Consider the following 27,920-nt stretch of genomic DNA (forward strand, 5'->3'; position numbering starts at 1 on the left):
CCAGGAGCTCTGCGCTGAGTGTTTGGAAGCTCTGAGTAGGCACTCTAACGTGGAGTGCATATATTCCAAGGGGCTCAAAAATATTTTCCAATTTTGTTCATAACGCACTAGTACCTTTATAGGAAGTGTAAGTAAGTAGATATGCTTAAATGGGAGTGAACTTCCACAATTCTTTTACAGATGTGTTAGTATGGCCAAAGAGTTTGCGGGACGTTCTTTCAGGAGGCTGGAGGCCAAGAGGGGACGCATCAGGCAGCGTAAAGTAGGATTGCTAGTTCTTGGGCAGGGTACCCGGAAGGGACGCAGGTGAGGCGGGAGAGAGAAGAGGTTGATGGTTTGCTGTGTATCTCTCTGATGGCACAAGAGATGGGTGTGATGATGTGGTTGTGGATAAACTGCTCTGGCCCAAGGTCTTGGCATGCTTGCCAGGGAGTGGGGTGGGGTGGGTGGGTGGGTTGTCTGGAAGGCACTGCCCCAGCCTGGAAGGGGTGGGGAGGTCATTCTTTAGTCTTCTGGCAGCCCTACAGCTAATCCTGGAAGATTAGGGACTTTCAAATGGGCAGTGGCTGAGAAGAAAGTTTAGCTACAGGAAAGCTGGTAAGGCAAGGCTGTGTTGTCAAGAAGGAAAAGGGTTAGAGCTGACAGGGTGCTGAAAAGTTGGGGACACGGGGCATTTCTAGGTTTCTCCAATACAGTAGGACAATCGCGAACAAACAAGACATCTTTCTTGAAGCAGAAACAGAAACAAGGACAGATACATAAATCCTTCACCTCTCTAGGACACACAGAAGAGTAAAAATCTGTTTATATGCAGGAAGCGGCTGACCCACTCACTCACATTCTCCTTTTGCCCAGGGCACCTCAACTTTTCCTCTCTGGGTGCACTCAGACCCTAGCTAGTCTGTAGCTGATTGACAAGTCCTGGGTCGGACTCTGCAACACTCAGGTGGCCCACGAGGTACCACCAGCTGGCTCTTAGGGTCTAGGAATAAAATACTGAAAGCAGAACCTCGCAGCCTCTGTGGTCTCTTAAAGGACATGACACAAAATTGCGGCTGTGCCAATGAGCAGCTGAGCCCACTTGAGGAACACAGAGAAGACAGGACTGCAGGCCTACCCGCTCCCACGAGGACAGGGCCTTAGACGTTGCTCATTCTGGAAACTTGCACCCTTAGGTATGGTTGCAGGGCATTAGCAATAATGCAAAGCAGACGTAGTAGGGAAGGGCACTGTCAAAGTAACTATGGAGTTCTAGAAAGCCAAAACTCCTTAGTGTAAGGGCTGGGTAGGTGGAGGAGGGGGAATGCTGAAGGAAGGGTCAGAGTTCAGCTGCAGCCCAGGGGAGTCTTGGAATTTGGAGGAGGTCGAATTAGAAATGGAACTGGATCTTTGACAGAGTTATTGAGGGTCCACCAGGGCGAGGACAGGCCTATCCCAGAGGCAGGGAGAGACAAACCTGGAGACATGGGGAATGACATACAAAATTTTATTATTATTATATTTATTTATTATGTGCACAAAAAAGAAAGAAAAGAAGAAAGGAAAGAAATTAAAAAAGAAGAAGGAAAAAAAATCAAAACGAACCGACACGTTGACAGTGGCGGCAGAGGAGACCAGAGCTGCGGAAGACCTTTTGAAGGCTAGGCCTGATCCTGGATTCCGCACTCCAGGGACGCAGCCAAACCCACACAGGACTGGGATCAGGCCAAGCCTTGGAGTTGGGACCTTGGTGCCCTCGCCATCCAGCTCCAGCCACTGGAGCCCGACTGGCACCGGCAGATCCCTTAGACTGTTCTCTTTTCTCTCTTTCCTTTTCAAATAAAAAGGCTCGAAGGGACGAGCAATCTGGGCTAGGACTCCAAGCCTTTTCGGATTTGTTCAAGGATTTTTATTTATTTATTTATTTATTTTTCACTTTTATTTACTTTGTTTCTGTTATTTCGAGTCGTCACGATCCACGGTTGAGGAGACATGCAGGGAGCATCGCCGCTACCGAGAGAGCAACTACAGGGTGGGGCGGGGCAGGGTGGCCTGGCCGGGCACGTGGGGCGCGGCCACTAGGGGCCAGCCGAGGAGGCTGGCTCTGCCACCTTTGATGTAGCCTTGGAGGCCTAGGGCAGGAGGGTCGGACAAAGACAGAGACAAGTGAAGCAGAGAAAGACACACAGCAGGGGAGAGCAGCAGACAGAAGGGAGATGAACAGGGAGAGATGCAGGGAGGTGAGAGCAAAAACACAGAATTACAGAGAAACAGCCAACGAAACAGAGGCGAGAGGTGTCCATGGGACCATGTTCGTCATTTTGCATAGAGATTTCTTTCATAATTTTTTTTTGTAACGTAAAAAATGCCCCCCTCCCCCAGGACGTGCTGTGCTTTAGTGGGCATGTAGCTGTGTCCCCCCCCCCCCCCCCAGCGAGCGGCGACTCTCACAGCACGGACAGCAGGGTGTATCTACAGGCAGGGTGGATGGGGGACAGGGACTCTACGGCACCCGGCGGGGCGGGGCAGAGGGGAGGGGATATGTACAGAGAGAGGTTCGCCTCCACACCACACACACCATCTTTCTTACAAAGCAGCCTGTTAGGTTTTGTTGTGTTCATTTTTGCAAAGACCATCGTATTAAATAAATGTAGACTCCCCTCCCCCCCCCCCCGCACCCTCCCCCGGCTCTGTTCAGCTCCTGCCCAAGGGAAGGCTGGGGTTGCGGGGAGTGGGGTGAACAGCCTCGGGGGTTCACTTCGGGACAGCTTGGTTGTCAGTTCACACCTGGCTCCTACCGCCCGCAGATTGGGAGTCTGGGGTCCGGGCAGGGGCCACAAATAACTCTTGGGAAAGATCAGTGCTCGCAGCCGCAGCCGGGGTAAACTGTTCCCGCGGTGGCCCCGATGTGGCTGCGCGCTTGGGACCAAACACCAGGAGTCTTGGAAGGAGTAAAGGATGCGCAGGAGGGGAAAGTGAAGAGGCCAGCAGGTGGAAGAGGCGCTGAGGTAGGGGCAAGGCGGGGCCGAGAGTGGAGTCACTGTAGGAGATCCCAGGCCTTAGGGAACTAGGCAGTTCAGGTGGACGAGCTCAGTTGGCGTCTGCTCGCCTTGGGTACCAGCCTTAGAAAACGCTGAAACGCTGTCCCTCTTGAGTCAGACCCTCTTGATCCCGCACCACCGTCTGCGGCTGGGCGCAGACAGAAGGCGGGGTCAGCCTGGCAGGCACAGGGGGGTGGGGCGGGTGGTTCCGCCAGCCACTCCTCCTTCAGCACAAGGTCCTTTCCTTAGGTTCCCTTGCTCAGCTTCTCCAGCGAAGCCTCCTAGCGCCTGGACGTACGAAGCGGGCTGCCCCCGGGTGGGCCACGCTGATTGTGTGTCACAGAAACGTGTCCGGCGCGCGCGGGCCAGAGGCGGGCGGGCTTCCGGGCGGCGCCTGGTCCAGGCAGGCGGGGAAGGGCGGCGGGCCGGCTGGGGCCTGAGGGTTCCACCCGCGCCTCCACCCGTCCTGTCCAGCATCGGCCGGGTGAAGAGATGGGCTGAGGGAGGGGGTGTGTGTCTCCAGGTGGGAGTGGAACTGGGACGGTGGCCGAGAGGCAGCGCGACGCTTCGGTCCTGCCTCCCTCTGGGGTGGGCGGTCAGACGGGGACGATGTGGAGGCCGAAGCTGTCTGCCTGAAGCTTGATGTGGTCCCCGCGGTAACTAGTGGCGGTCATAGGCAGCGGCAGCAGCGGCAGGGGCGGAGCCCCGGGGGGCGGCACTATAATAATAAGGGGAACCTGGAAGTTAACACAGGAGAAGAATGGGCTGGGTGAGAGGACAAACAGGAGAACAAAAAAGGAAAGAAAAGCAAAGAAAAGCCCTCCCCGGGTCCAGCGGGATCAGGACTGGAGGACTGTGGCTTGGCCCTGAGGCCAGATACTCAAGAGTGCTGCGCGTTCACAGGGCGGGAGAGGAGAGGACAGATGACACCCAACTGCGGACCCGCCGAGGGGTCCGTTGGCTACTGTGGCCAAGAGCTTTCCTATGACTGAGAGGCAGGGGAGGGGAGAGGCAGGAGGCACAGGCGACCTGGAAGGATCCCCAGGTCCCAGCGCTGGTCTAATGAGTCTGTCTCCCTGACCCATCCGGGTACCCAGAGTTGGGGTGGTCCAGAGTGGGATCTGTGTCCCGAAACAGCCTGAGCGCCGGATTCTGGCGGGCCGGGCAGACGACCCGCTGAGCCGCCCGCCAGCCAGGTGGCGTACTCACTTAGTAAGGCGGGGTTGCTGAATCTCCAAGCCTCGTTGTAGGCGGTGTACTGGGGATGGCTGTAGGGGTTGCCTGAGAACTCGCTCCCTGTGGGAGGGCGGGGAACTGGAATTAGAGGCGCTCAGCGTGCCCAGTTGGTCTCTTTTGCCCTGTCCCCACTAGTTCGTCTCAGATGTTGCAAGCAGGGCAAGGGCTCCTGATGAGGCAGGTCGCGGGGCGGGAGGGGGGCGAGGGGGGCGCAGTCCACGCTTTCCGCTCTCTGAGTGGGGACAGGCCACTATAGGCAAGAAGTAGCCATACCCCTGCACAGCTAGGTACGGAGGGTCCTGTGGGCAGGTTTGTGCCTGGGCTACCCTGAGAAGCACTGCTGGCCACCCAGGAAGGGTTTAGCCTTGGTCTGGCTGTTCCCACGTAAGTGGGTGCTTACAGTGGACACTTGCTTTATAGGAACTCCACAGCGCGAAAGAGGGAAGGGCGGGGGAAGGTGGTGAAGGAAGGCCCTCGGGACACTTTGTCCCAGAAAGTCCTAGGAATGGCATCTCAGCGCCGTGCCAAAGCTAGGCAGGTGGTAGTGGTGGAGTGCTCCTGGGAAATACCTCCTCCCACTTTTCCCTCCCGAGGTTCAGTACCGGGGCTATAGCAACTGGGGAAGGGAACTGCAGGAATCTAGTGGACTGCCCGCAGTCCCCCCCCCCACCCCCCAGCAGTGAGTAGTGGAGGGCATGGTGGGTTGGGAGCCTTCGGCAGCTGCCTCCCTCCCTCCGGGAGGAGAAAGGCCAGGCCTATGGGTTTCCCCCTCGCCCTTTCTCCTGTGTGATGACCCCAAACTGTTTACAGTGATCCCTAACCGCGGGTTAAGTAGAGGAGAAGGGGCCCCACTCCAAGAAGGCGCTGGGTGGGGGTGGGGGATGCAGCCACTGGAAAGCCTGTTTATTGACGAGGAGGGAAAGCATGCGTGCAGCAGGATAATGAGCTTCTGAGCTCAACTGTGACCAAGAGGAACTGAGCTATCTCCTTCCCCATCGCTAATGAAACAAGTGTAATTTCCTCATCAGCACTAGATTCTGTTTAACGACTCCCCCCTTGCCACCATGAGCTCTCTGCGGCTCCCCACATCCCCACCTCCCTGTAGGCTCCCCCACCCCCACCTCCCCCACTCTTTCCTCACCCCCACCTCCATAAGACCTCCTCCAGCCTCTACCTGCTCACTGCTAGGATCATCCTCCAAAGACTCCTTGCCTTCTCCCGAGTCTGAGCAGGAACCCCTTCATCTACATCTCCAACTCCACACAACCCCCATTCTCTGACTGCAGTGGAACCCCCAGTTTCTCAACCCCATCTCTGCTTCCTCAGGGCAGTTCCATGATGGCTGAGGCCAATCCCCCTTCCTACCCATCCTTCTCTCCCTCGACCAGTGAGAGCTGAACTTGAGAAACACTTGAGCCCAGGGCTCAGGAGGCAGCGGATTGCAGGCTGGGAGAGTCTTGGCCAGTTTAAGACAAGAGGTTTTGGTATTTCTGCAGATAGGAACTTCAACTCTCTTTGACCTTAAGCCGCTGGCATTTGGGGTGAAGAGTGGAACTAGCAGCCACCAGGCCCTAAGTACAGCCTCTGCCTCCTTAACTCCAAAGCCAAGTCCAGTGCCTCTCAGCTAAAGGCTGCACTAGAGTCCCAGGGTAGCACAGAGGGCCCGCATCCTCTGAAGAGGAGAGGTATTCCAGCTATGTCTCTCTGAAACCAAGGTCTCTCTGGTTCCCTCCGGTCCTCCACTCCACTTTGAGACTAGTCTCCTTCTCTCTCTGAACTGGGGTTGATTTTCCACAGTGGTTTCCTCCTCGGCTTTGGTGTGGACCAGTGTGGCTTTGTCTGAATGACTGCCATGCCCCTGAAAATGGTCCTTGGTTCCAAGTTTCCATGGTAACCAGGGCAGGCTCTTCCAAGCAGTGTCAGCTAGAGCTGGGTTGGGCACGAGCTTGGATAGGTGGGTGCTGAGGAAGGGGGGGGGGGCATAACCTAAAGCTGTGTTCACAAGGGAGCATTTCTGTAAGTTTCCTCCTTGTATTGCTTCTAAAATGCCAACTGTGGCCTCTAAAAAGAAAGAGGGCTAGAAGGACAGTGTTTTGCATGACAATGGTTTCCTGGTTCTCTTCCCATACCTGGCCTCAGACTGTAGGCCCTTTAGTAGCTCACCCACAATTTAGTTACCCTATCCCCGCCACAGACGATGGTCTACAGCGCTGTCACCTACCAGGCACCATTCCTGCCAGGGTGGAGGTAGGGTAGCTTCCCTGGCCAGTAGGGGGCACGTGAGGGGGGTAACCAGGTAGAGTGGTGCTCGCCATATCACGACCTGGAAAAACACAAAGGGGAAGGGGTGAGGCCTGGAAGAGAGGGGCCTGCCTCAGCTCACACCTGGATGCTCTAGGGAGAGGGACAGTCTCAGAGAGGAAGTAGTTGTGCATCTGAAGGAGAGGTGCAGCTGTGCAACTGTGCCCCCCCCCACCCCCCCGAGTGCCTGAAAATGGGTCCAAATGTCTGTGTGCGTGCCTCTCGTTTATGTCACTCGTTATGTATCTGTGCATACATGTGTGTCTGCCTCTGTGTCTCTGCGATTCCCAGTGCAGACAGTGATGGGCGGAGGTGGCCCGGTTTTACTTTCTCCGTAGTCAGCTGTGATTGCTCTAGTGGGGCCTCTATCATCCTGACTACCTCTCCTCTTCCCTCACAGCTATCTTTCCTTCAGGCTTTGAAGACATCCCACTAGCACCTCTACAAGGGCGGGTTCTCTATTCTAAATGGAGCTGTAGATGCTGGGCTCGGCAGGTCTGGAGGACAGGGGACTAAACCGGACGGCCGTTTTGCTGTGATCCTATCGTTTCGGTGATAGAAGACCTCTCCAAAGTGAATTGGGAACTTTGAGGGCCTGCGCATCAGATCAAGTTCCAACAAGCAAAATTTGCTCCCCCTATGAGCAGCCTTGCTGGAAGCCTCGATTCCCTAGAGCCTAGAGAGTAGGAGATGGGGCTCTCCTTGCCAGGAGCAGTGAAATGGACTAATATTAGAGAGATACTTCCTCCCAGAGATAACATAGCTGCATGTGACTGGCTTCCCTTCCTTGTCTGTGCATCCGTTTCTGCAAAGGGGACAACCCCTAGCATAGCCCAGTCTTTGTGGACAGTATTTATTCTTATCTCTCCCCCCCCCCCACACCCATACACTAGAGCCTATCCTTTTCAGGGGCCCATGTATCTGCCGCAGATCCCCCTTGTCTTCCTCACCCACCCCCCCATAGTGTCACTCTGCTCCTCACGCCTCTGTCCGACCCTGAGAAGGCAAGGTGTGGCTGGAGGAAGTCACAGTACTATGTACACCTCCCCTAGTTCACTTTCTTTTTCTTAGTTGGGTCCTGGTCCTGGTCCATGGACTTTTCCATGACTATTCCATAGCATCTTCCTTCTCCACTGTCCACCTGACGACATCACCTACTTCATCCCTCAGGCCCAATGTGTTTTCTCATCCCTATCGACACTTGGGCTACAGCTCCGGCTGTTCCATTTCTGGCCACTTCCTGAACCTCCTCGCTAGCTGACCCACTGTCACCTCAAGCTCAATAGGAATAAAGTCAGATCCACCTTCTCCTCCATCAGTTTCCCGGCCCTTTTGAAGAAACACCTAGAACTTCGAGCCCCAGACACAGCCTTCTTCCCTGACCCTTTCTGACACGCAGTCGGTTCTCCGCAGCCATTTCTCTTATTCCCATTTCTATTTCCTCTGTCAAATTTATAGTTCGACTCCCAAGTATCTCCCTTTGGCTTGCTTCAGTGGCTTTTCTTTGCTTGTATTCCTGCCTCCACGTTCCTCCCCCTTACCAACCTAAACTGTGGCTGCTAGCCCTTCTGAAACATTGCTTTCACAGTGCCACCTCCTTGTAAACACTGCCGTTGAATCCCTGGAGGCTACAGTTTGAATGGAAACTCTCCAGATACTCCAACCCCCCCAGGTACTCACCCCCACCCCCTCCACACACCCCTCCCCCCACCCCCACCCCCACCCCCACCTCCCGCCCTTGGCTCTGATTCTCACTTCTGGTTAGGTTTGTTTTCATCTCGTGATGTAAAATGACTGTGCTTTGAGGTGACCTTTCCTTCTTTCTTACTCATAGTTTTCTTCCAGTTCAAGCCTCCACATTCTCAGCCTTCTACTCACCAAGGAAGTTTCTTCCAAGTTTCCATGCCATCTGTGTCCCATGACTGACTATCTCATTATATATCATTATTTTGCAAAATACATTATCTATTGCTTCGTGCTAAGGTTTTCACTTGCAAACTGACCGTAACTCACTCAAGGGCAGGGCCTACGCTCTGATCTGCCCCCCATAGCTGAGAACACAGTAGGCTCTCAATAATTACTTGTTGATAAGTTCTTATAATCCCCCTCATTACATTCACAGCCTATTCCTGATGGATTATAACGGCTTTCTAATTGTTTCATATGTGTTGATTCTACTACAGAGAAGCAAAACCAGGACCAAATGGGCTCGAATCTTTTTCCTTAAAAATCCATTGAAATGGGCCTGGGGAGATGGCTCGTGGTTAAGAGCACTGGCTGTTCTCCCAAAAGACACAGGTTTGATTCCCAGCAGCTACATGACAACTCACAATGATCTTCAACTCTAGTCCCAAGGGTTCTGATACCCTCTTCTGTCCTTTTTTGGTCCCAGGCATGTGGTGCGCAGACACACATGCAGGCAAATCACCCATATACATAAAAATAAAAGTTCAAAAAAATTGAAAAAATAAATAGAAACAACAGTGGAATTTTTACATACAGAGATTTTTCAGTGAGAGATTCATCTCTTGTGACTCTGCTTTACCATGCAGCAGAATGAGTTTCTTCTATACCTGTTGAGAGCAGCTAATGCCTTACACTTCCTGAAATTTGCTAGACAGAGAAGAACTAACAGAGAGGAGGTCAGTTCTGAATCCTAGGCAGGGAATGAATCTGCACTTGCTTCTTGTTCAATTTTGTTTTGTCTTGAGACAGTCTTATAGCTAGCCCAGGCTTGCCTCAGAACTGTGATCCTCCCTGCCTCAGATTCATGCGTGCAGATGTGTGCCACCACAACTTGCTTGTGTTCCCTTTGCGTTTCCTTGTATTGACTTCTACCGCCAATAAAAAGCTGTACACATCTCCTGACCATCTCTCAGTGGAGAGGCCCCAAAGTACACAGCGAGAGAAAATACCTATCAGTTTCTAGAGAGAAATGAATACTTTGGCATTTATTGGTCAAAGATGACCTAGGAGAGAGGAGGATTATGGGGGATATAGAGGTTTTGAAGCTAGAGAGACATAGAACTCAATTCCTCCAGGCCCCGTGATCGTAACACTTACAAAGCATACAGGGAGCAGAGGGCAGCTCTCTTCTGCTTTGTCCCCTACCTCTGATCTCCCTCTTTTTTTTTTTCATGCTGGATACCATGCCTCTTTATTAATAACAAATAAAACGAGTGCATTTTCACTTGATCTTCACTGTTGTCCTTCTTGCAACTAGTTAAATACAAATTCCCCATAATGGAAGATATTCACCAAAAAAGCCCTGCTATGTGCAGGAGAGACAAAGAAAGGGTGGGTGGTTCAGAAGCTGTCTCCACCTAACTTAGGGGCAGTCCTCTTGCAAAGTTTATCCCCACAGCTATCTTGCCTGCAAAATGGCATGTTCAACTTTCAGCTGGTAGGAGGCTTTGCCTGCTGAGAGCCACTCTCTGGAACAGTTGATTGGAAGGCATATTTCCAAATTCTATTTTTTTTATTTAAAAAAAATCTGTATCTGCAGATAGCAATTTTGAAAATGTGGGAGGAGAGGCCCTCAATGAGGAAAAAACATTCAAAAATTCTAGTTTGTGTCATATCTCTGTGCTTTGCTCTGTAACAGTGTCACCACAAAGAGGTACCTATTCAGGACCTCTGAGTCAACAAGCCACTGCATACAAAGCAAGCGCAATGACTTCATTAGTACCCAGCTGACACCTGAAAAGCAGGGGGAAATTGACCAAAGTCTTGCTAGAGCCATATATTCTCCTGGAACACCATTGTCAATAATAGAAAGCATACGATGCAGGAAGTTTTCAAATTACCAAGACTGTCATACCATTTGCCCAGCAGCATTCTTTGAGCAAGCCTCCTTTAGTGGGAGAATATCAATGGGAAATGGAAGAATTGACAGAGCACCGGGTGCTGCAATACTACAGAGAGATGGGCAGATGGGGGTGGGGTGACCCTGTAAGATGGCACAGCCGTCTCCTTGACACAAACCAGCAGAATCCCAGAAACAGGAGAAAAGCCGCTTCACAGCAGAGTACACCAGTTATAAAATATGTGCCATCCCATGGAAGACAGGAAGCAGTAAAACATTTGCTTTGCTCACTGACAATGCCAGTAACATAAAAATGGTACCAGCAATCAAAGTGGATAAAAACTCAACGTTGCTATGAGAGAGTGAGCATTTCATGCTGCCTACTTGCTTTCTGAGGTTACGGAGCTTTGAAAGATGAGTCTTCTGGATGACCATACCCTTGTTTTAAAGGTAAAACGATGGAGACACAGAGACATAATGACTCTCCTGTGACTACGCGGCCAGGAAATGATAGCACCAACATTAGAAGCGGTGTCCATGCCACACTGCCTTTAATGGCAACATGGACCCAGATACTCCCCCAAAAGAGCCAACGAAAAGGAAAGCAAGTTTTTCAACAAGCAAAACCTCATACCACCACATTACTGTTAAGATGAGACGGAGAGAAAAAAAAAGGGGGACACAAGGAGTGAGCAAGTGCATAGAAGGTCTGTAGTAAAACTCTATGGGGTGGAGTCTCCGTCTCCTTGGAGAGTGTTCTAACACAAAAGCATCTCTGAGAAACAGGAGTAGTGGAGAGTCTTAAAGGACCCAGAAGTGTTAGACGTACTGCACTTGATGAGGATGTCTTCGCAGTTCAACTGCAGGAGTCCCTGAAGACTCCAGAGCCAATTTTTGCAGCAGTCGCTCTGTCTGAATCAGGCAGTGCACTTTCGTCAGGCATTCCTTAGCAAATGGGCCAGAGCAAATCAACTGTTTGGGAGAATTTTTAAGTGCAGCCTGTCTTCCAAGTATGGACAGAAGCAAAGTGCCAGACTTTGCAAAGAAATCGGAAATTTTAAGTCGTCAGATCATGCACGCCACATTGTCGGGTGTTGGGTCAGCAATCTCTTTGCTCCCAGTCTGTCTAGAATTCACCGAACAACTGCCATGTGCGAGGCATTGGCTGTCGCTACTTAGGTGTGCTATCTCCTTCAATTCTTTTGTCAGCTCCATCAGTTGATCTATTTTTAATTCCTGATTTTTCAGGAACTAAAGATTACAGTCAGAATTTCACAGCTAATTGACAGAGGAACCTGGACTGCAGAGTGGATAGACCAGGGTATTGATACTGGGGTAATATCCCCAAATATGACAGGCCTAAAAACAGTTATTTGGAGTCATGCTAACTTAATCTGCTTTATAGGAGAACATCTTAGACTAGCTGTTTCTTTTTTTCTTTTTAAAATTTTGTTGTTTTTTGTTTGGTTTGAGACAGGGTTTCTCTGTGTAGCCCTGGCTGGCCTGGAACTCTGTAGACCAGGCCGGCTTCTAACTCAGAGATCCACCTGTTTTGACGTCCCTAGCGCTGGGATTAAAGGTATATGCCACCACAGCTGGCTTAAAACTATCCGTTTCTGTGTTTTTTCAGCTTGCCTCACTTTTTGTGCAGTGGGGGATTTTTAGATTGGGAATCATTGATTTGATAAGACACCACAAATATATTTCACGGGACCCATAGAAAGCTATACATAAGTGTTATTATACACACCTCTTTTCTGAGTAGAAGGTACATTTTAAAAATTGTATTCTCAAACGTTTTCATGATTCGAAAATGAATAAGCTATGCTTATAAAACAAACAAGGAAACCTCTGGGGTTTTTTTTTTTTTTGGTATAAGAAACTGTTCTGTTTACAACTACTCAAATAACATTAATTAAACTGTATAAGAGACAGCAAAACGTAAAGCATCATCAGATTTATCTCAAGTCCAGGCCAATGTCAGCATTCAGAAGACCAAGGGAATCGTAAGAGGGAAGCCTTCAGGAAGCAGAAATTGCTGCTAGTGATGGCTTTGGCAACTAGGCTTATTAGACACAGATTTATACAGCAGAACTTATAGCCAAAGAGTTTAGAGATGCTTTTTCTTGGCATCTTTCTCTGAAAATGAGCATTTTTTTTTGTTATCTATTTGACACTGTGGAGGACCCTAAGGCCAGAAAACATAACTCTTGTTTTACTATCCTATCCTCAAGTTTGTCTGCCTCTCATAAGGTAACGAAAATGAGGTCTTCAAGGCTAGCTAGTGGTCTGTGCTTACATCTGGCACAAACACTTAAAATGCATATAAGAACACAGTCACCGACTTTTTAATTGCTGCCTAAATGTATTTTATCTTGGCACTTACAAGCTATATGTAATACATTAAAGCATTGGTCTTTGAATCTTAAACGATGCTTTCAAGAGAGGAAAGTAGTGTTCTATATGTTTCATTTTGGTTTTATACCTAAGATTCCCAGATTCTCCCAAGGTTTGCCTTCTAGAACACAGGTGCCTGTGGGAGGACAACACCTGGGCCACTGTCACTCAGCCCTAGGCTCCAGCAGAGGGGGCTGTGCTCACAGCTCAGGGTGGCTGTTCCAGATGAGTGCCTGTCCTCTGACAGCTGGACCTTTGTCCCAGGGTGTCCTGGGCAGAGATTGTAGATCTGTATTGGCTCAGTGAGGTCTGACCCTTGAACCACACACATCTTGATACAGCCAGTCAGGCTATTTCCGCCTTCTCCCTTCACACGAGGCCCTTTAAGGGCTGTGCACTGCAGCACAGGGGCCCATAGGAAGGCATTTCCTCTAAGTCTGCTGGGCCATGGATGGTACTGCAGCCTCAACCTGAGAGAAGGCTAAGGAGCGCTGGTGAGAATCGCTCTTTCAAGGAGCGGGAAGGAAACTTGGCTCATTTACAGAGGTAGAAACTGGGGACCCGGGAAGAGAAAACTCCAGTTCCTTTTCTCAGTTTGTTTCTCAGTGCTGTTTTCTCTGACTACAAATGCAGAGCAAAGCCCAGTAGGTTCTGGAGGTTGGGCCGCATGTTGGGTGGGCAGGGGGTAAGCCTGTTTGCACAGTCTCCTGATACTCTGGGTCTCCTAGGTCCTCTCTGGCTTTATTTTGTTCTCGGAGAGCGCTGAGTTGTCAGCTCTAATCCTTCTGAAAGCGCAGCGGTTTTTCAGGCACTCCGTGTAAGTGAAACCCTAATCCCAAGGAAAACCCAGCCGCTTAAGCTGCGGGAGCATTAGCCTGTTCTTGGAGCCAGCACTGGATTTCCTCCTCTGCCCCACAGCCCAGTCGCCCGCTGGGGAGGAGAGCAGAGGATTCCAAGCTGAAGGCAGCAAAGCCCTCTCAGAAGTGACAATAGTGGCGGTGCTGCCTCGCAAAGCTGCAAAGCTAGGGGTTAAAGAAGCATTGGTTTATCTGTCCTGAGGCGACAGCTAAGGAGGGTCTTCCTGTCTGTCACCTTGTACATAGCTGGTTTTTTGAGTAACAGGTTTCAAGTCTTGCCTTGGTGGCTTTAAGGCTATGGAGACATTTCTGAGCCATACCTATGGCATTCCTTAGAGCTCCACTTTTCAAGAATTCTGGTCATTTGGGAAATGCTGTGTCAAGCAGCATTCTCCTTGGGCAATCTCTTCTTCGGAAATGCCAAAGAGCAGAGTAAACAAGCTAAGTGTTGAGGGGCCCCTCTTTGGCCTATCCTAAGCATCTCTAAGTAATATCTGGTAGCACCATGAAAAGGCTCTTCCTATCTCCCTCACTGTGAAAACAGGGTGTTTGCCCAGGCATCTCTCTTTAGCCTGAGTTGGGTACTGTATGCACTTAAAATAAAGACCATAGATTTGTGGAGATGTCTTGATCCACATTCCGATGGGCCTGTCTCCCTTACTAATAAATGAGATAGGGAGAGCACATGACGAGGGAAAAGCATGGTTCCTTTGACAGGCCTAGCATCTTGGCTTTGTTTCATGGATAGAAGAGATAAAAGGAAGTGCTAAAAACTCCTATGATGTGGACCAAATTTGGGCTTGTCATCTTCCCTATGACTTCCTGTGTGGCCCCACTCCTGGGGAGGCTAGCCCATCGTTCCTGGGATAGCTAATAGGAACAGACATGGGTCTGTGTTAGAAAGGTTCAGCCTCAGTTCTACTCTAAGCCGGCCTGCCTCTCAGCCCCAGGTGGGTTACCATCTCTTCTTTTTAACATCCTCCCCCTCTAAAGGTACACTGGATTAAAAAAAAAAAAAAAAAAAAAAGGAAGAGTCCCATCGGATGCCTCCCTAAGCTGCTGGCCCAGGGCACCCGCATATCTGTCAATGTCTCATTGCTATGGAAATGCTTCCATAATTAAATCACAGTGAGGTCTGGGGCTCTGGTCCTTAGGGATGTAGCTAGAGGCCTCAGAGATAGCTCAAGGAAGCCTCACCTCTCTGCCTTGGTCCGTCTCAGGCTAAACAGAGGTGTAGAGGAGAGGAGACGCCCTCTGGCTTGGCTCGGTGGTCACAGGAACTGGCTCTGTGACTCGCCTTAGTCTGAAGTTGTCCTCACCCTCTTTTTTTCAAGGTTGAAGGGAAACTCTGATGTCTGCGCCCTGAATTCCTCCAGCTAATCAGGGGCTTTGAGGCAACAGACAAGAGCAAGAGACTCCCAGCCTCCTTTGGAAACACTTCTGAGCTTTTACTGCCTTCTCTTACCCCTAAGGGGCTGGCCAAGGGTTATGTGTTTATTTTATGGGGGAAATGCGCTTCCATTGGAAGGGGGTTGTTAACTACAGGAAAGGGGAGGTCCCTGGAGGTGCTCAGGACTCTTTTGAGGAGGGGAAGGAGGTTTCCCAGGGTCCACACCACTATCTGCCAAAGGTTCACTTTGCTGTCCATTGGAGATGTGAACAATCTGTGCAAGCCACTGAGCTGCGTTTGAGTTTGTACCAGCATTGCTTCCCCTGGCTCCCAGGGCTCTGGGGTCAACCTTCCCCCATCCCCCACCCCCCACCCCCACCCCCTTTTTTTAAAGCTCCGAACCTGGTCTGTCCAACCTTCCCACTTCTGTTCAAAGTTGACAGTTTCTCTCTCCTCTGTCTGACATGGGTTCTCCCCTCTTGGGTCGTCCCCCCCCTTTTCCCAGATCATTTCTGGGCCTGAGTCATAGCTTCCTCAAAGCTTTTCTTGCAGCATACCCAGGCACATACAAGGGAGGAGAGCCTGTCCTGGGCTTGAAATCTCTCACGTTCAATATTATCCAAAATAAAAGCAAGATTCTCTACGGAGAGGACTCTGAATTTGGATAGGCAAGAAATAAGCTTGCTTCCTCTTCCCTTTCATTCAGTGACCTTCGGGGTCTCTGTTATCTGACAATTGGCTTAGCACTGGGGGAAGGGCTCCTAGGTCCAGATCTGGGCTAAAATAGAAACCAGCCTTTCTTTTGGATCCTTTCCCTATTCATCTTCACTCGGGATGTTCCATGATAGCTAGTCGTTGGGGGTGTTAACTGTCCCCCTGCTAACTTCCCTCTTGATGGCTCATAGTCACGTGAAGTGTGGAAATTTTTTCATGGTGAGCTCATCATCAATGGTTTTTGTTTTGTTTCTCTCAATGGGAGTCCTTTGCATCTTGGATCGTGAGACATCTTTACAGAGAATGTTTCACATCAGTCCTGCTGGCACCAGAGTGAACCGCTGCCCTACACAAAACACTGTGTAAGTTCTGGCTTGGTCGTTAAGAGTCCTGTGACTCTTATGACATGAACTCGGACTTAGGTCTACATGTGGGCTTTCACGTCTCTGTTTCTCGTGGTGACATGTGCCCCCCTCCTTTATCTCCCTTGCTCACAGAGCCCGGGGCTCTCCAGTTCCTGGACAGTATTGTCTCTATTTCTCTTGGGTCCAAGATGACACACCCTGTGTGGGTGCCTCAGCATTCCTGCACTAGGGTTTTACCTTGGTATGAAACCCACAGGGTCTCACACCCTGCTCTGACTCCTACTGGCTCCAGAGTGAGCTGGGGCTGTGCATTAACTGCCCTGCCATTGTATTTTACCCAGCTGTGTTGTGTCAAGCTCAGGCCCTTGTTTCCCGAGTGGCAATGCCATGCCTCTGGTCATACCGAGGGTGAGAGCTGCCTTTGCGCAAGGCTCTCCTGGTGCTCTGTAGTGATGCCCACTAGAGGCCAGTGAAGCCCGCTCTATGCAGCTACTCTGGGGACACGGACACGCGAGCATGGACTCCCTTCAGCACCATCTCAGATTAACGTCACTTTCAGGGTCTCTGCAGGCTCTCATGTTGCTGCAGCCTGGGCCAAGGCCAGAGAGGAAGCCGTGGGGGGGAAAAGGGCTCCTGTTGCTTCTGACAGGAAACTTCAGCATGTGGCTGGAGCAGAAGCCTCTCTGTAGAGTCCCAGACCAGAAGGTCTGTGGAATACATAAGGGTTAAGGGCTATTCCCCTGTGGGCTTCTTTGAAGAGAAGAGAGACAGTTAAAGATAGCTTTAATCGACCACCCTAAGGAAGCCAGAGGCCAGAGTGCCCCTGGCCCCGTCTCCCATCTAGCGGGTCCCATTTTCCTTATCACTTAGTTGAGAGTCGGCTCTGTTCCAGACCGGCAGCCTAGAGCAGTGGGCTGGAGCAAAGAGAGGCAGCCGAGCTCGAGCAACCCAGCGGTGGAGGGGAGAGTGGGTGATAAATTTAAATAACCAGCTTTGACTTGGCAGCTTGCTGAGTTGTGATGCAGTGAAATTAAAATCTCGGCAGAACTTCCAAACCCTACCCTGAGAATCCGTGTCTTGCCTTGCTTGCCTGCAGGAAGATGGCTGGGGAGGCTATCCGGCTGAGCCCTAGCCCGCCGCAGCCAGCCTTGCCTGCGATGTGATTAGCTGTGTCCTGGCCCACTGGCTCCTACTCTCCCCTCCACACAATAGTCCAGGCTCCTGTCTCCCCTCAGTCCTGACCTTGTGGAACAGCTGTATCAAGTGGCTGGTGAAGTTTGAAATCAGCCTCTAGTGCCAGGAGGTGGCAGGAATATCAATAAGGTCTGGCTTCTCAGGTCGGCCCAAGGCCTTCCCAGCCAGCTTCCTTAAGACCCCTTCCTTAGGGTATGCCTCCTAGGAAGGAGGGCAGGCTGGGGAGGACTTGTGGAGAGCCTTGGCACATCCAAGGCTGTAAAAGCATGGCCTTGCAGATCCCGAGAGGCTACAATCACCCTTCTTAATCGAAGCACCCAGGAGTTGGGTTGTTATGAGCTGGAGGACAGCCTGGGTTACAGAGTGAGATCCTGTCGGGTGGGGTCTCTGAGAGGAATTTCTGCAAACACACCAAGGCTCTCTCACCTCCTGCAACCTGCACGGAGCCCAGTTCCCACAGATGCCAACGCCCCTCTCGAAGGACTCAAAGTTCACTTGTTCTGCCTGTCCTTGTCACCCTGCTTCTTGCTCCCTATCGAGTCACGAGTCACAAGGCTACAAACGCCTATCTACCCAAAGCCAGCATGCTAAACCTGTTCCCAAGATGGCCCATGAAGTCTCTGGGCAATACCCGTTCCTCACCTTGACAGTATCTTCAGCAAATTCTGTTTGTCCCCATAATAAACACATCATGAATCATTCATCTTTAATAGATTATGCAAATCAGGAGGACATAAAATCAACAAAGATCAATAGCTGCAGCCGTTTAATTGCCAGCAAAAAACATTTTAAGAATGAACATAATCTGCAGCCCCTTCTCAAGTAATGGCACTATTAATCCAAACATTGGATCTTGGTCTAAGTGAGGGGGTGGGGGTGGGGAGTGGGGGGAAATCATTCCCTGCCCCCACCCATCCCCTGCCCTTCCCCCACCCCTCCCCACACTTTTCTCTTTTTGGTAATTTCCAGTTTCTTAGCGAGTTTCCCCGTCATTACCACTGGTGAACAGCTCCGAATGTTAATGGTTCGGCTTTTGTTACTCTTCGCTTGATTGAAATGTCGCATACAGATTGAGATGTTAGTGCTAACTTGCCACCTGGGAATGTCAAGCTGGGTCTGAAATGAACTTTTCTCACACTTGGATCCAGATGGATCAGCCGGAGATGTTCCCAGGCTGAGCTGGGACTGTTCCAGGGCCATGGGGGGGGGGGGAGAGACGGGTGGAGGAACTTTTCTACATTAGCCCCCAGTGTCCCCTGTAGCAGGAGTCCTTGCCTGGAAGAGGCACAAGTCCATCCCCAGGAAGTTCCTGCCTTCTGGGCTGTGGCACTGACTCCAGAGAGAAGTCCTTCATACTATTTCGTCACTTTTGAAAAGTAGCCACTGCTCTAGGAGGCTGGCCTGACGTGGGTTGGAAGATCAGAGAACAACTACACTGAGCTTTGGAGAATTCATATCCAGGGCCTGTTGATCTAAGACAGCAGTTCTCAATCGGGGGGTCGCAACCCCTTTTGGGGGAGTCACACATCAGCTATCCTGTGTATCAGATAGTTACATTACAATTCATAACACTGGCAAACTTATAGCTATGAAGTAACAACAAAAGTAATTTTATCGTTGGGGGGGTGGCGTCACCATGCCATGAGGGACTATATTAAAGGGAGGGTCACAGCATTAGGAAGGTTGAGAACCACTGGTCTAAACTGTGTCCTGACTCAGCTGGTCTCGCTAAAGACATCACTCCCTAAAAGCCGCCTTAGTCTTTGGATTCCTAGGCAAATGCTACAACTCTGTTTTTGCTGGACATGGCTGTACCAAGCCATCAGGAGAACACAGGAAAGGTAGGGCTCTCTGGAGCCCCCTGGAGGTTGGGTGGTTCCTTTGAGGCCACCTCAGCCTGAGGTGCTCTCCTAGCCACACAAAGTTACCAAGTCACCACCAGAGAGTCCTGTCCCACAGCAGGGCCCATGCCCGCTCTCTGTCTTTGCCGCTGGGTGTGATGCTTGGCAAGTCTTGCTGTCCTGTTCCCAGGTGGCCTCAGCTAACTCTCAGGTAACAACATCTCAGTGTCTCCTGCTTCCCACTAAGGCCCTTCTCAATCACCCTGCCTCCCAAAGTACAAATGCCACATTGGCTTTAGTGCCTCCAAATAATATAGGAAAATTTGAAGAACAACTCAATCTGTGTCTTTCTTACCAAAACACTCTCCTAGCCTGGAAACCCTTCCATGGTACCGGGGACCGTCTGAAGCCAGCATCTGAAGTATTACATGCTGAAGCAATCATCTGTTAGCCCTCCTTTGCATGGCTACTCCAGCTGCCTCCACGGCTCTTATCCACGGAAGCCTTGGCCAGGGTGCCTTTCCCCTGGCCTTGGGATCCAACTTTCCTCTCACTGGCTTTCTCCAGGAAACAGAAGAAAGTCTATAATAAGAACTGTGCTCCACTCTACAGGGCTGTTGCCACATCCTCAGGTCCAAGGCCACAGATACCCAAGCTGCCTGGAGAGAGGAAAGCAGGTCCCTTGGTGCCCTTGGGGACAGAGGGGTGTGAAAGCTAGAGACTGGGAACCTCAGCCAGCTGGCCTATTTGCCTTGGCAGCCTTTTGCACATATCCTAACCAGAGGCTGGGAAGTCTAGACAACCAAGGAGAGAGAGAAGGAGGCAAGGCCAGAGAGATCCAGCAGCAGGCTCCCTCGCCCCCGCCTTTTCAGGCTGAAGGCCAGAACCCGGACCACAGTGTCTCACCCCTGCATCCACGCACATCTGTTCAGGAAGATTCCCTCTCTCTTTCCCTCTCACGCTATAGATACCATGGCAGGGGGCCCACTTGTCACACTGGGCCCCAGATGGCATAGACTGAGGCACCCCACTGAAAGCAGTGTCCCCACCCTCTCGGAAGCCCCCTTACCGGTCACGACGGGGTATGTCTGCGTGCCTGACACGTTGCTGCCCAGCTCAGGGTTGGTGGATGCAGATAGACTTGACTTCACTTCATCAAGCCCAGGGGTCAGGGCTGGGAGAGAGTATTCATTCCCCTGGGAGGAGAGAGAAAAGCGGCAGCTCTCTATTGATGTGTACACACGGAAAGATGCAGTGTGCAGATGGAGAGGAGGACCCGGAGCCCTCCCAGATGGGGTAGAAGGAGATGGCTGGGTGGGGCTGGGAGATGGGGGAGGGGCTGCCGGGTGGGGAAGGAGTTTGGTGAGAGTGGGGGTGGGGCCTGACATGGTGAGTGGAGGTCCAGTCCATACGCTGGGGGTGGACTTCCCAGCACCCCAAGCTTCATCATCTTTTGCCTAAGAAGCTCCAGGAGAGAGTATTGCAGTGGGGAATCCCCTTGCTGAGAAGTGTGTGGTGCTCAGGTTCCTCTGAGTAGGAGTCTTGGGGAGCAGAGATGGTCCCTGACACATGGCTGAGGTGCTAGTTGGGGGAAGGGCCTAGTGGGGCCTCCAGCCTGGCACTGCTGGGTTGGGCTGATGGGATATGGGCGCCCCTTTTTAAAAAACAAACAAAGATAGCCCCATGGGCCCCCTCTCTCTGCCTGTGCACTGGAGTATGAAATTGGGGAGGGGGAGAGTCCACATGGCCAGCAGAAGGGTGGGAGGGGGCCAGCCATTGACTCTGAAAGGGTGTCCTGCCCGAAACACTTGGGTAATTGCCTTTTTATTGCAGCCACCACCAAGCCAGACCCCGGAGCCGGGCAGACCAGGAGCCCGCACAAAGCAGGAAAAGTTGGTCTGATTAATATTACGTTAAATTAAAACTGATTTTCTGCTCTTTCGGGTCCGTTTTTTTCCCTTCCGCTTCCTGGCCCCCCCAGTGGACCCCCTCCCCTCCTTGGCTGGACGGGATTGCCTCGTCATTTCCAATTCCTTCTCGTATTGATCTTCCTGTAGAAATCAGTTTTGTAATTAGCTGCAAATTAGGCCTTCTACTGGGGGTGAAGCTGCCCCCTGATTTATCACCAGAGTAATTCGCTGTGATCGGAGAGAAATTAAAATGAACTCAATTAGGCTTCGGATTTGCTTTATGGGCCCTGCTCCGAGTTTCAGGGGGAAAAATGACTGTGCTGGTGTTTAATAGTCTAATGAAAGTAAATAAAGGTTATTCATTGTAATACAGCCAGGGACTTGGGGAGGGTGCACCGAGCCGCCCGCCTTGGCCAGCTCCTCCTTTGTTGGTTTATGGCTCAGGGCACCTTAAAAAGACTTTTGATTTTTGTTTTATGAAGACAAACAGCTTATGGGATAAAAGGACGGGCGGGGAGAAAGGCGAGTGGCTGGGAGCTGTTGGCGTCTTAGAATGCAACTGTGCTGTGTGGAGCCTGAGGGGTTTTGCCAGTGTGTGTGTGTGTGTGTGTGTATGTGTGTGTGTGTGTGTGTATGTGCATACAAGTGTGAGTGTATGCACAGCAGGCTGTATTGTGCTGCAGTTGGAGGCCTGACCTAGGCCATATGTGTAAACTGGTTGGGGGCTACCCTGGTGTGTGGATAAAGGCATGTGCAGGAGCCACCCGACCAAGGAAGCATGTGCATTCGTGGGCTCTGCAGGACTGCTGGGCTGTGCAGCGAGCACTGTGTGAGCATGGAAAAAGCAGTGTGGGTGAACGATAGTGGGAAACCAGAAGCCTTTCTTTAATTTTTAAAATAAAAAAAAATATTGTTGTGTGGGAGTAGGGCATAGTGTGGCACACAGTAGGACAGCTCTGTAGAGTCCGTTCTTTCCTCCCCCCTTTATATGGCATTGGGGACCGAACTCAGGCTGTCAGGCTTGCAGCGCTGGGTGGCGTCTTGCTAGCCCTGAAATGTGAGGTCTTTGGAGATATGTTTCTGGGTGGTATATGTGGTGTCTGTAGTATGTGCTGATGTAGTGTGTACTTCAGCATATGTCGTATGCTCTGTGCTCTTCTGTGTCCGTGAGAATTGTGGGTGCCTAAGACAGCTGTCAACTGGCCTGGGTTCACACTAGATGGATGCATCAGGGAGAAGGAAGGAGGCATAGGTGGCTTTCCCTTCTGACACAGGACTTTCCGTGGGGCCTGGTGGGGGCAGGGCAAGGGTCATGGCAGGAGGATATTCCCGATTATCCCACACTAGGATCACAGAATGTCAGAGCTAGGGAAATGAGGGAGGACACACTGCCCTTCATAAGGAATTGAGAACTCTGAATAGTGATACAATTTATCCTTTTGCCCATAGCTTATCATTCTTAATGACTATATATGGAAATTATTTGTCTTAACCGCGCCTTAACGTCTGTGTGTGCTGTCATGTTCACACAGTGCACACACAGTAGCTGTATGAACATATACATTGCTGGGTGTTTGGTGGGAGAGAGGCCTTGCTCTGCCCAGTTCCTTTCTGTTCTTGGTGAACAGGAAGCTCTCCTCTCACCTGTTCCGATTTGATGTGTTCTGATGCCTGGAAGACATCGGGATAGGAAGGACGTTCAAAGACTCGGTCCAAAGCTTCCAGCTGCTGCTGGGTGAAGGTATCAGCTCGCAGGTGCTTCCGCAAACTGTCCACACCACTCTGGGAGTCTCCATTGGGGACAGAGCCCTCAGACACATCTGGGGAACACACAGACACTTAGGTCATAAGCACCAGACCAGCAGAAATAAGGAAGTATATAGTGAGCAAAGGGTTGAGTACTTGTCTCTGGACCCTGGGACCCTGGGACCCTGGGACTCTAGGGTCCCTTTCTTCCAGTTCACAAGCTAAAGACCTAGACCTAGGAAGCTGGCCATTCCTCAGGGACTTGGCTGAGGAGGCCAGAGCCCTGAAAGAGCTGGGAAGAGAAAACGAAGGGAAGTCATAGCAGGGCGGGCAGGAAGGACTGGGCAGAAACGGAGCCAGCAGGTCCCATGAAGCTGTCCCCAAGGCTTTCTTTTCCTAGGACCTTCCCCATCCCCCAGCCTGAGTCATACTAGGTGAGTGTCTGGGTTCTTAGGCATGCATTACTGTGGAGAATTGGACTGGGTTCAGATAAATTTCAGTTCCACGGATTCCAAGGGTTGAAAAATCACCAAATCTCTGAGGCTAAGGATAACACAGAGTCTGGAGAAAGTAATTAGCTACTGTCTAGGAGGAGGTCCCCCCCCCTCCGAGAGCAAAGCTGGGGTACTCTGGTTGGCCTGGGCTGGAGAAAGAACGAGAAAGAGGAGCCATATTGCTGCTTGGGCACCCACAGGCTGCCGGCTCCCGATAGCAGTCTGACTGCTGTGACCGGCCACCTTTCTCCCCTGGAGGGCTCTGGCTCAGGCCTCAGTAGAAGCCAGCTCCTGGGACACCTGGTTCTTCCATCAGATTTCCACTGGGAATCAAGACTTGCTCCATGGAAAAGGGACTGGTCAGTGCTAGAGCCTACCTTGGCCAGTAGGCAGCTCCTTGGCCACTCATTACCTTGCTTGTTTCTGTCCCTGCCTTCCGGTGTTTGGTCACTTGGAGCTTTTAGGGTATTCTGAAGACAAAGACCCTGTCCCACAGACTCTTTGAACCCTCACCTAGCACCTCTATCTCCTGGCCCTCTAGCCCCGGGCCTAGCCTTCCATTCCTTGGCTTCCCTCAATCCACAACAAGCTCGGGAGCCTTGGGCCTGGGGCCAGCCTGTGCTCTAGGCCCCCAGGATGTTCCTCTGGGACCATTATATATATCAGTTTATAGGTGATTATATGATATGATATAATCAATATTGCATTATATACAGTAACACCGTACAGTATCATTTGGGAGACCATAGAAAGGATTACATATTGATTAACCTCAATCTACAGCCATCCTCCCTCGCTGGCCTCCCAGAAGGAGCAGACGGCACTGCTTTCCAAAAGGATCTCACATCTCCCCACCATACTGTTTGGGAGCAGAGAAAGTGTGTGTGCTGGGAGTAGGGGTGGAGAGGAAGAGAGAGAGAAAATACGGAGAGAGACACACACAAAGGGGCAAAGAATGAGAGAAGGGGGGTGGGGTGGGGGGATGGCTAGACAGACAGACAGACAGACAGACAGACAGCTAACACCAGCCTGAGGTAGGCAGAGGCAGCCTTGATGACATTGCTATGTCATCCTGGGGATGGAAGACCTGGTAGGTTTTGTTGTTGTTGTTGTTGTTGGCTTTGTTTGTTTGTTTGTTTTTGTTTTCCTGCATGATCCTGGACCCATTGGTGACCCTGTAGGGAAACTGGAATACCGTATATTTTCCCATTTGTGTGAGTGTTCTCGGGGCACATATGTGTGTGATAAGCATCAGATTTAAAAAAAAAGGGGGGGGGTTCAAATGACAGTAAGAATCTTTTAAAAAGAGCGTGTACACATGAGGGATGTGAGCCCATGTCCTCTTTCTCCCATGAGCACTCCCCCTTCCAGGATGTACATCTCCACGGCCTGTCACTGTCTGCATGTCGCATTGTGCCTAACTGTCCCTGCTTGCAGTGCTCCTACCTTCTGGGGGATGCCCTGCTGCTAGGGATGAGTAAGAGGTAGCATCAAGAGCCTTCGTATTTATTGCTCTTCCTGAACGGATCCTAGGGAGTATGTGAGCATGCATTCAAATATGCGTTTGAGTGTGAGGCACACACATGTGGCAAGATGCATATCATGCCTCTGTGTGATTTGTGTACATGCCTGTGCGTGGCTTGCCTCTCAGCCTGTGGCCGTGTGTGCATGTGTGTGTGTGTGTGTGTGTGTAGGAGCTGAACTAAAGCTTCGTCCTCAGGTCACTGGCTGGAGGAGTCTCTTTGCCTTCATTTATTCAGGGGCCCTTCAGATCTTGACAAATCTGTCACTCTAAATTTGCGAGAGATTACGGTGCTCTCTCCCCAGCCCGCACAGAGGTGATATATGATATCTCTTGCCCCTATTGATTGCCTGATCTGGTGGCAGAGGCCGGCGAAATGAACTTGAAATGAACATCATGCCTCAACTCATTGTGCGTATAATACACTACTTAATCCTACATTTTTCAGCCGCTATGGAATTCAATTGATCAATCATGTCCCACTGATAGTACTGTTTTAGGGGTTATTGCTGCTCCCTCCACTCACTGACCTTTTTATTTATTTATTTATTTTTTTTGTACACACAGGCCCTGGTGGTAAGACAGGTTTACAGAGGCAGCCGTGGAAAGCAGAGGAGGGCTGGAAGGGAGGGAAAAAGGAAGCCCTCTGCTGGAAGAGGTGGCCCTGGGAGGTGACAACCGGGGAAGAGAAGGAAGCTGAGGGAGACTGGTAGTAAGAAAGTACTAGTGGCACAGGGTGACAAAGCTTGCAGAGAATTCTGACCTCAAGCCAGAGGAGTCCTGAGGGAGTCCCCAAGTGGGAAGAAAGGCTACGAGGAAGCATCTTCATCTAGAAAGGTGAGGGTATGAGGAGCGGTGGAGGAATATGGTGGAAGGAATCATGGGAGGGGCAGGGGGTCAGAGGGCAGAGAGGAGAGAGCTAGCACCACTACTGGTGGGGACACAGGGAGACAGTCACAGGTCTGGGCTGTTGCTGGCACACTCCACTGACAGGGATGGTACCCTTCCTTTGGGAGTGAGGGACCGGGGAGGAGCTAATACAGAGTGAGAGCAGACAGACAGAGAAAGGAAGGAAGTGGGAGGGAGGACCAGGAAGGTGTAAGGAGAAGGGAGAAGCTTCTGGAGGAAGAAAGCTGAGAAGGGCAGCAAGAGGGAGAGGGGGAAAGGCAGAAACCTTCCACACCAGAATCTGGGAGGCACTGGCTAGGGTAGGGGCTGCTTGGCAGAAGAAATGGAGCATGGCGTCATGGCTAGGTGTCCGGCTATGGAGCGCAGCCTGGGGCTAGCAAGGCCTGAGCTACAGGGCTAAGAAGGAGGAGGAAAAGGAGAAAAGAGTTAGAAGGAGAAAGAGAAAGCATGAAAGAAGAGGGCTGGAAACAGGAGTAAAACAAAGTCAAAGCGCTTGGCAGTGCTCCCCACCTGGAGCGTCCTCCCAGGGGTAAGAAGAAAAATGCCTAGGCAGTCTGGAGAGGAAGCCACCTCAAGGGCCAGCCACCGCTTGAAGGGCTATGTGGCAAAGCTGTGAAACTACTGGCAGGGACAGAACTGAGTCCTGACCTAGGTTTTAGGGCAAGAAGGATTGAACACACGAGAATAGTTAAGTAGCATCAATTACAAAGGCAGCCCCCACCCAAGAAGCCAGGTTCTGAACTCCTATGGGCTGGGACCATGGCCAATGCATTTCTGTCACTCTATGCTAGGCACGACACACAGCAGGTACTCACTAAATTAGTGACTGACTGATGGCAGGTGGCGTCTCCCAGGTGGCATTCAGAATGAGACCCCTGGCAGAAATTTCCTAGACTGGCCAGAACCTGATTGGCCCAGCACAAGCCCTCTCAGTCATTTGTCAGCTCAGTCCCATCACCTGTCACCCTCTGGCAGCATAAGCTCAGATCCCCTGGAAACTCCTCCTACCTCAGCAATATCACCCACGTGCTGCTGGTGCTTCAAAGCTAACGGAAAACACGGTCCCAGCTCAGGGGATCTTAGCCTTGGAATCACAGGGCTGCCACCCAGACTGCTCCAGGACAAGGCTCAGAGTCTAGCAACAACATTCTTTCCAACTCTCAGGCCATGCTTTTAAAGAAAGATTGGAAACTATGGTCCCTGTAGGCTTATTGAAGTCCCCTTCCATGCTGTGCAAGGACCGTGTGCTAGTGTAACAGTCAACACTGATGGTAGATTTAACCCTGCTTTCCGCTGGCCCCTGCCAGACACTCTAGCACCACACAAGGATCAAGAGCCCCTTGGACTGGAGATGTGGCTCAGTGGGAGGAGCATTTACACAGCATCTTAAAGGCCCTGGGACCCATCTCCAGCATCATAAAACAAGCCAACAAACAAAGGCTGTACATGGTGATACATGCCTGAATGCCAGAATTTAGGAGGTTAAGGCAGGGGATAGTGAGACTGTCTCAAAAGAACTAAAAACCAACAGGCAATGGTTCTGTGCTTCAGACCTCATTCAATGCTTCCAACAACACTGTGACTACTGCAGTCCCTACTTTACAAAGGACGTTAAGTAGCTTGCCACAGCACATGCTCCCGGTAAATGACAATCAGGACTTGAGTCCAGGTCTCACATGAGACATGAGAGCTTGCCTCTTAAATTACGTCACTCTGTAGCTCGTTACTAAACCCAGGGTCCAGCTGAGGACCACTTGCCCCTATTCAGGGTACATCTCCAGTTTGTTGCCGGCATTTTCTCTATAGTGAGGCTAAACCTTGCAGGGTGTGCTGGCTGAGCACAGACTGCCTAGATGACCAGGGCACTAAATTTATCATGATATAGTTGTAGAACCTAGCTGGGCAGGTGGGAGGCAAGAGGCCAGTTCTCCCTCATCCCAAATATGGGTAGTAGGACTTTCAGGCCTATGGCCTTTCTAGATGCTCTTTCCACTATAATGTGATTATTCTCAAGGCAGATGGTCTTACTGCAAGCCCTTTATGGAGCACGGGCAAGCTATAGATGAATTAATTAAACCCATATTATCCTCTTTGACTCCTTATTTATTGAACACCTTACACAGACTCTTCACAGATCTTGAGTTATTTGGGCTTCCAAACAGTTCTCCAACCCTGGAAGGAGCTGTAATCCCCTTTAACTTCTGAGAAAACTAAGGCTC

General features: G+C 50.9%; 1 protein-coding gene across 13 annotated transcripts in view; it reads right to left on the reverse strand.

Moving 5' to 3' along the window:
• Positions 1–1,472: 1,472 nt before the first annotated feature.
• PAX2 (paired box 2) overlaps positions 1,473–27,920 on the reverse strand; it is an 89,846-nt gene continuing 63,398 nt past the window's right edge. For 6 of the 13 annotated variants that reach the window (XM_084772216.1, XM_084772211.1, XM_084772220.1 and 3 more), the window contains 5 exons: positions 22,675–22,850; positions 20,190–20,316; positions 6,478–6,579; positions 4,230–4,316; positions 1,473–3,738 (listed from right to left, as the gene is read on the reverse strand). In XM_084772216.1, the coding sequence (XP_084628342.1) occupies positions 3,617–3,738; positions 4,230–4,316; positions 6,478–6,579; positions 20,190–20,316; positions 22,675–22,850 (614 nt within the window). In that variant the 3' untranslated portion in view covers positions 1,473–3,616. Of the gene's footprint in view, positions 3,758–4,229; positions 4,317–6,477; positions 6,580–20,189; positions 20,317–22,674; positions 22,851–27,920 lie in introns of all 13 variants that reach the window. The other 7 variants (XM_084772218.1, XM_084772217.1, XM_084772223.1 and 4 more) reach the window with 3 other exon arrangements.

The sequence above is a fragment of the Acomys minous genome (genome assembly GCF_964271855.1).
Source record: "Acomys minous genome assembly, chromosome: 2".
Lineage (NCBI taxonomy): Eukaryota > Metazoa > Chordata > Mammalia > Rodentia > Muridae > Acomys > Acomys minous.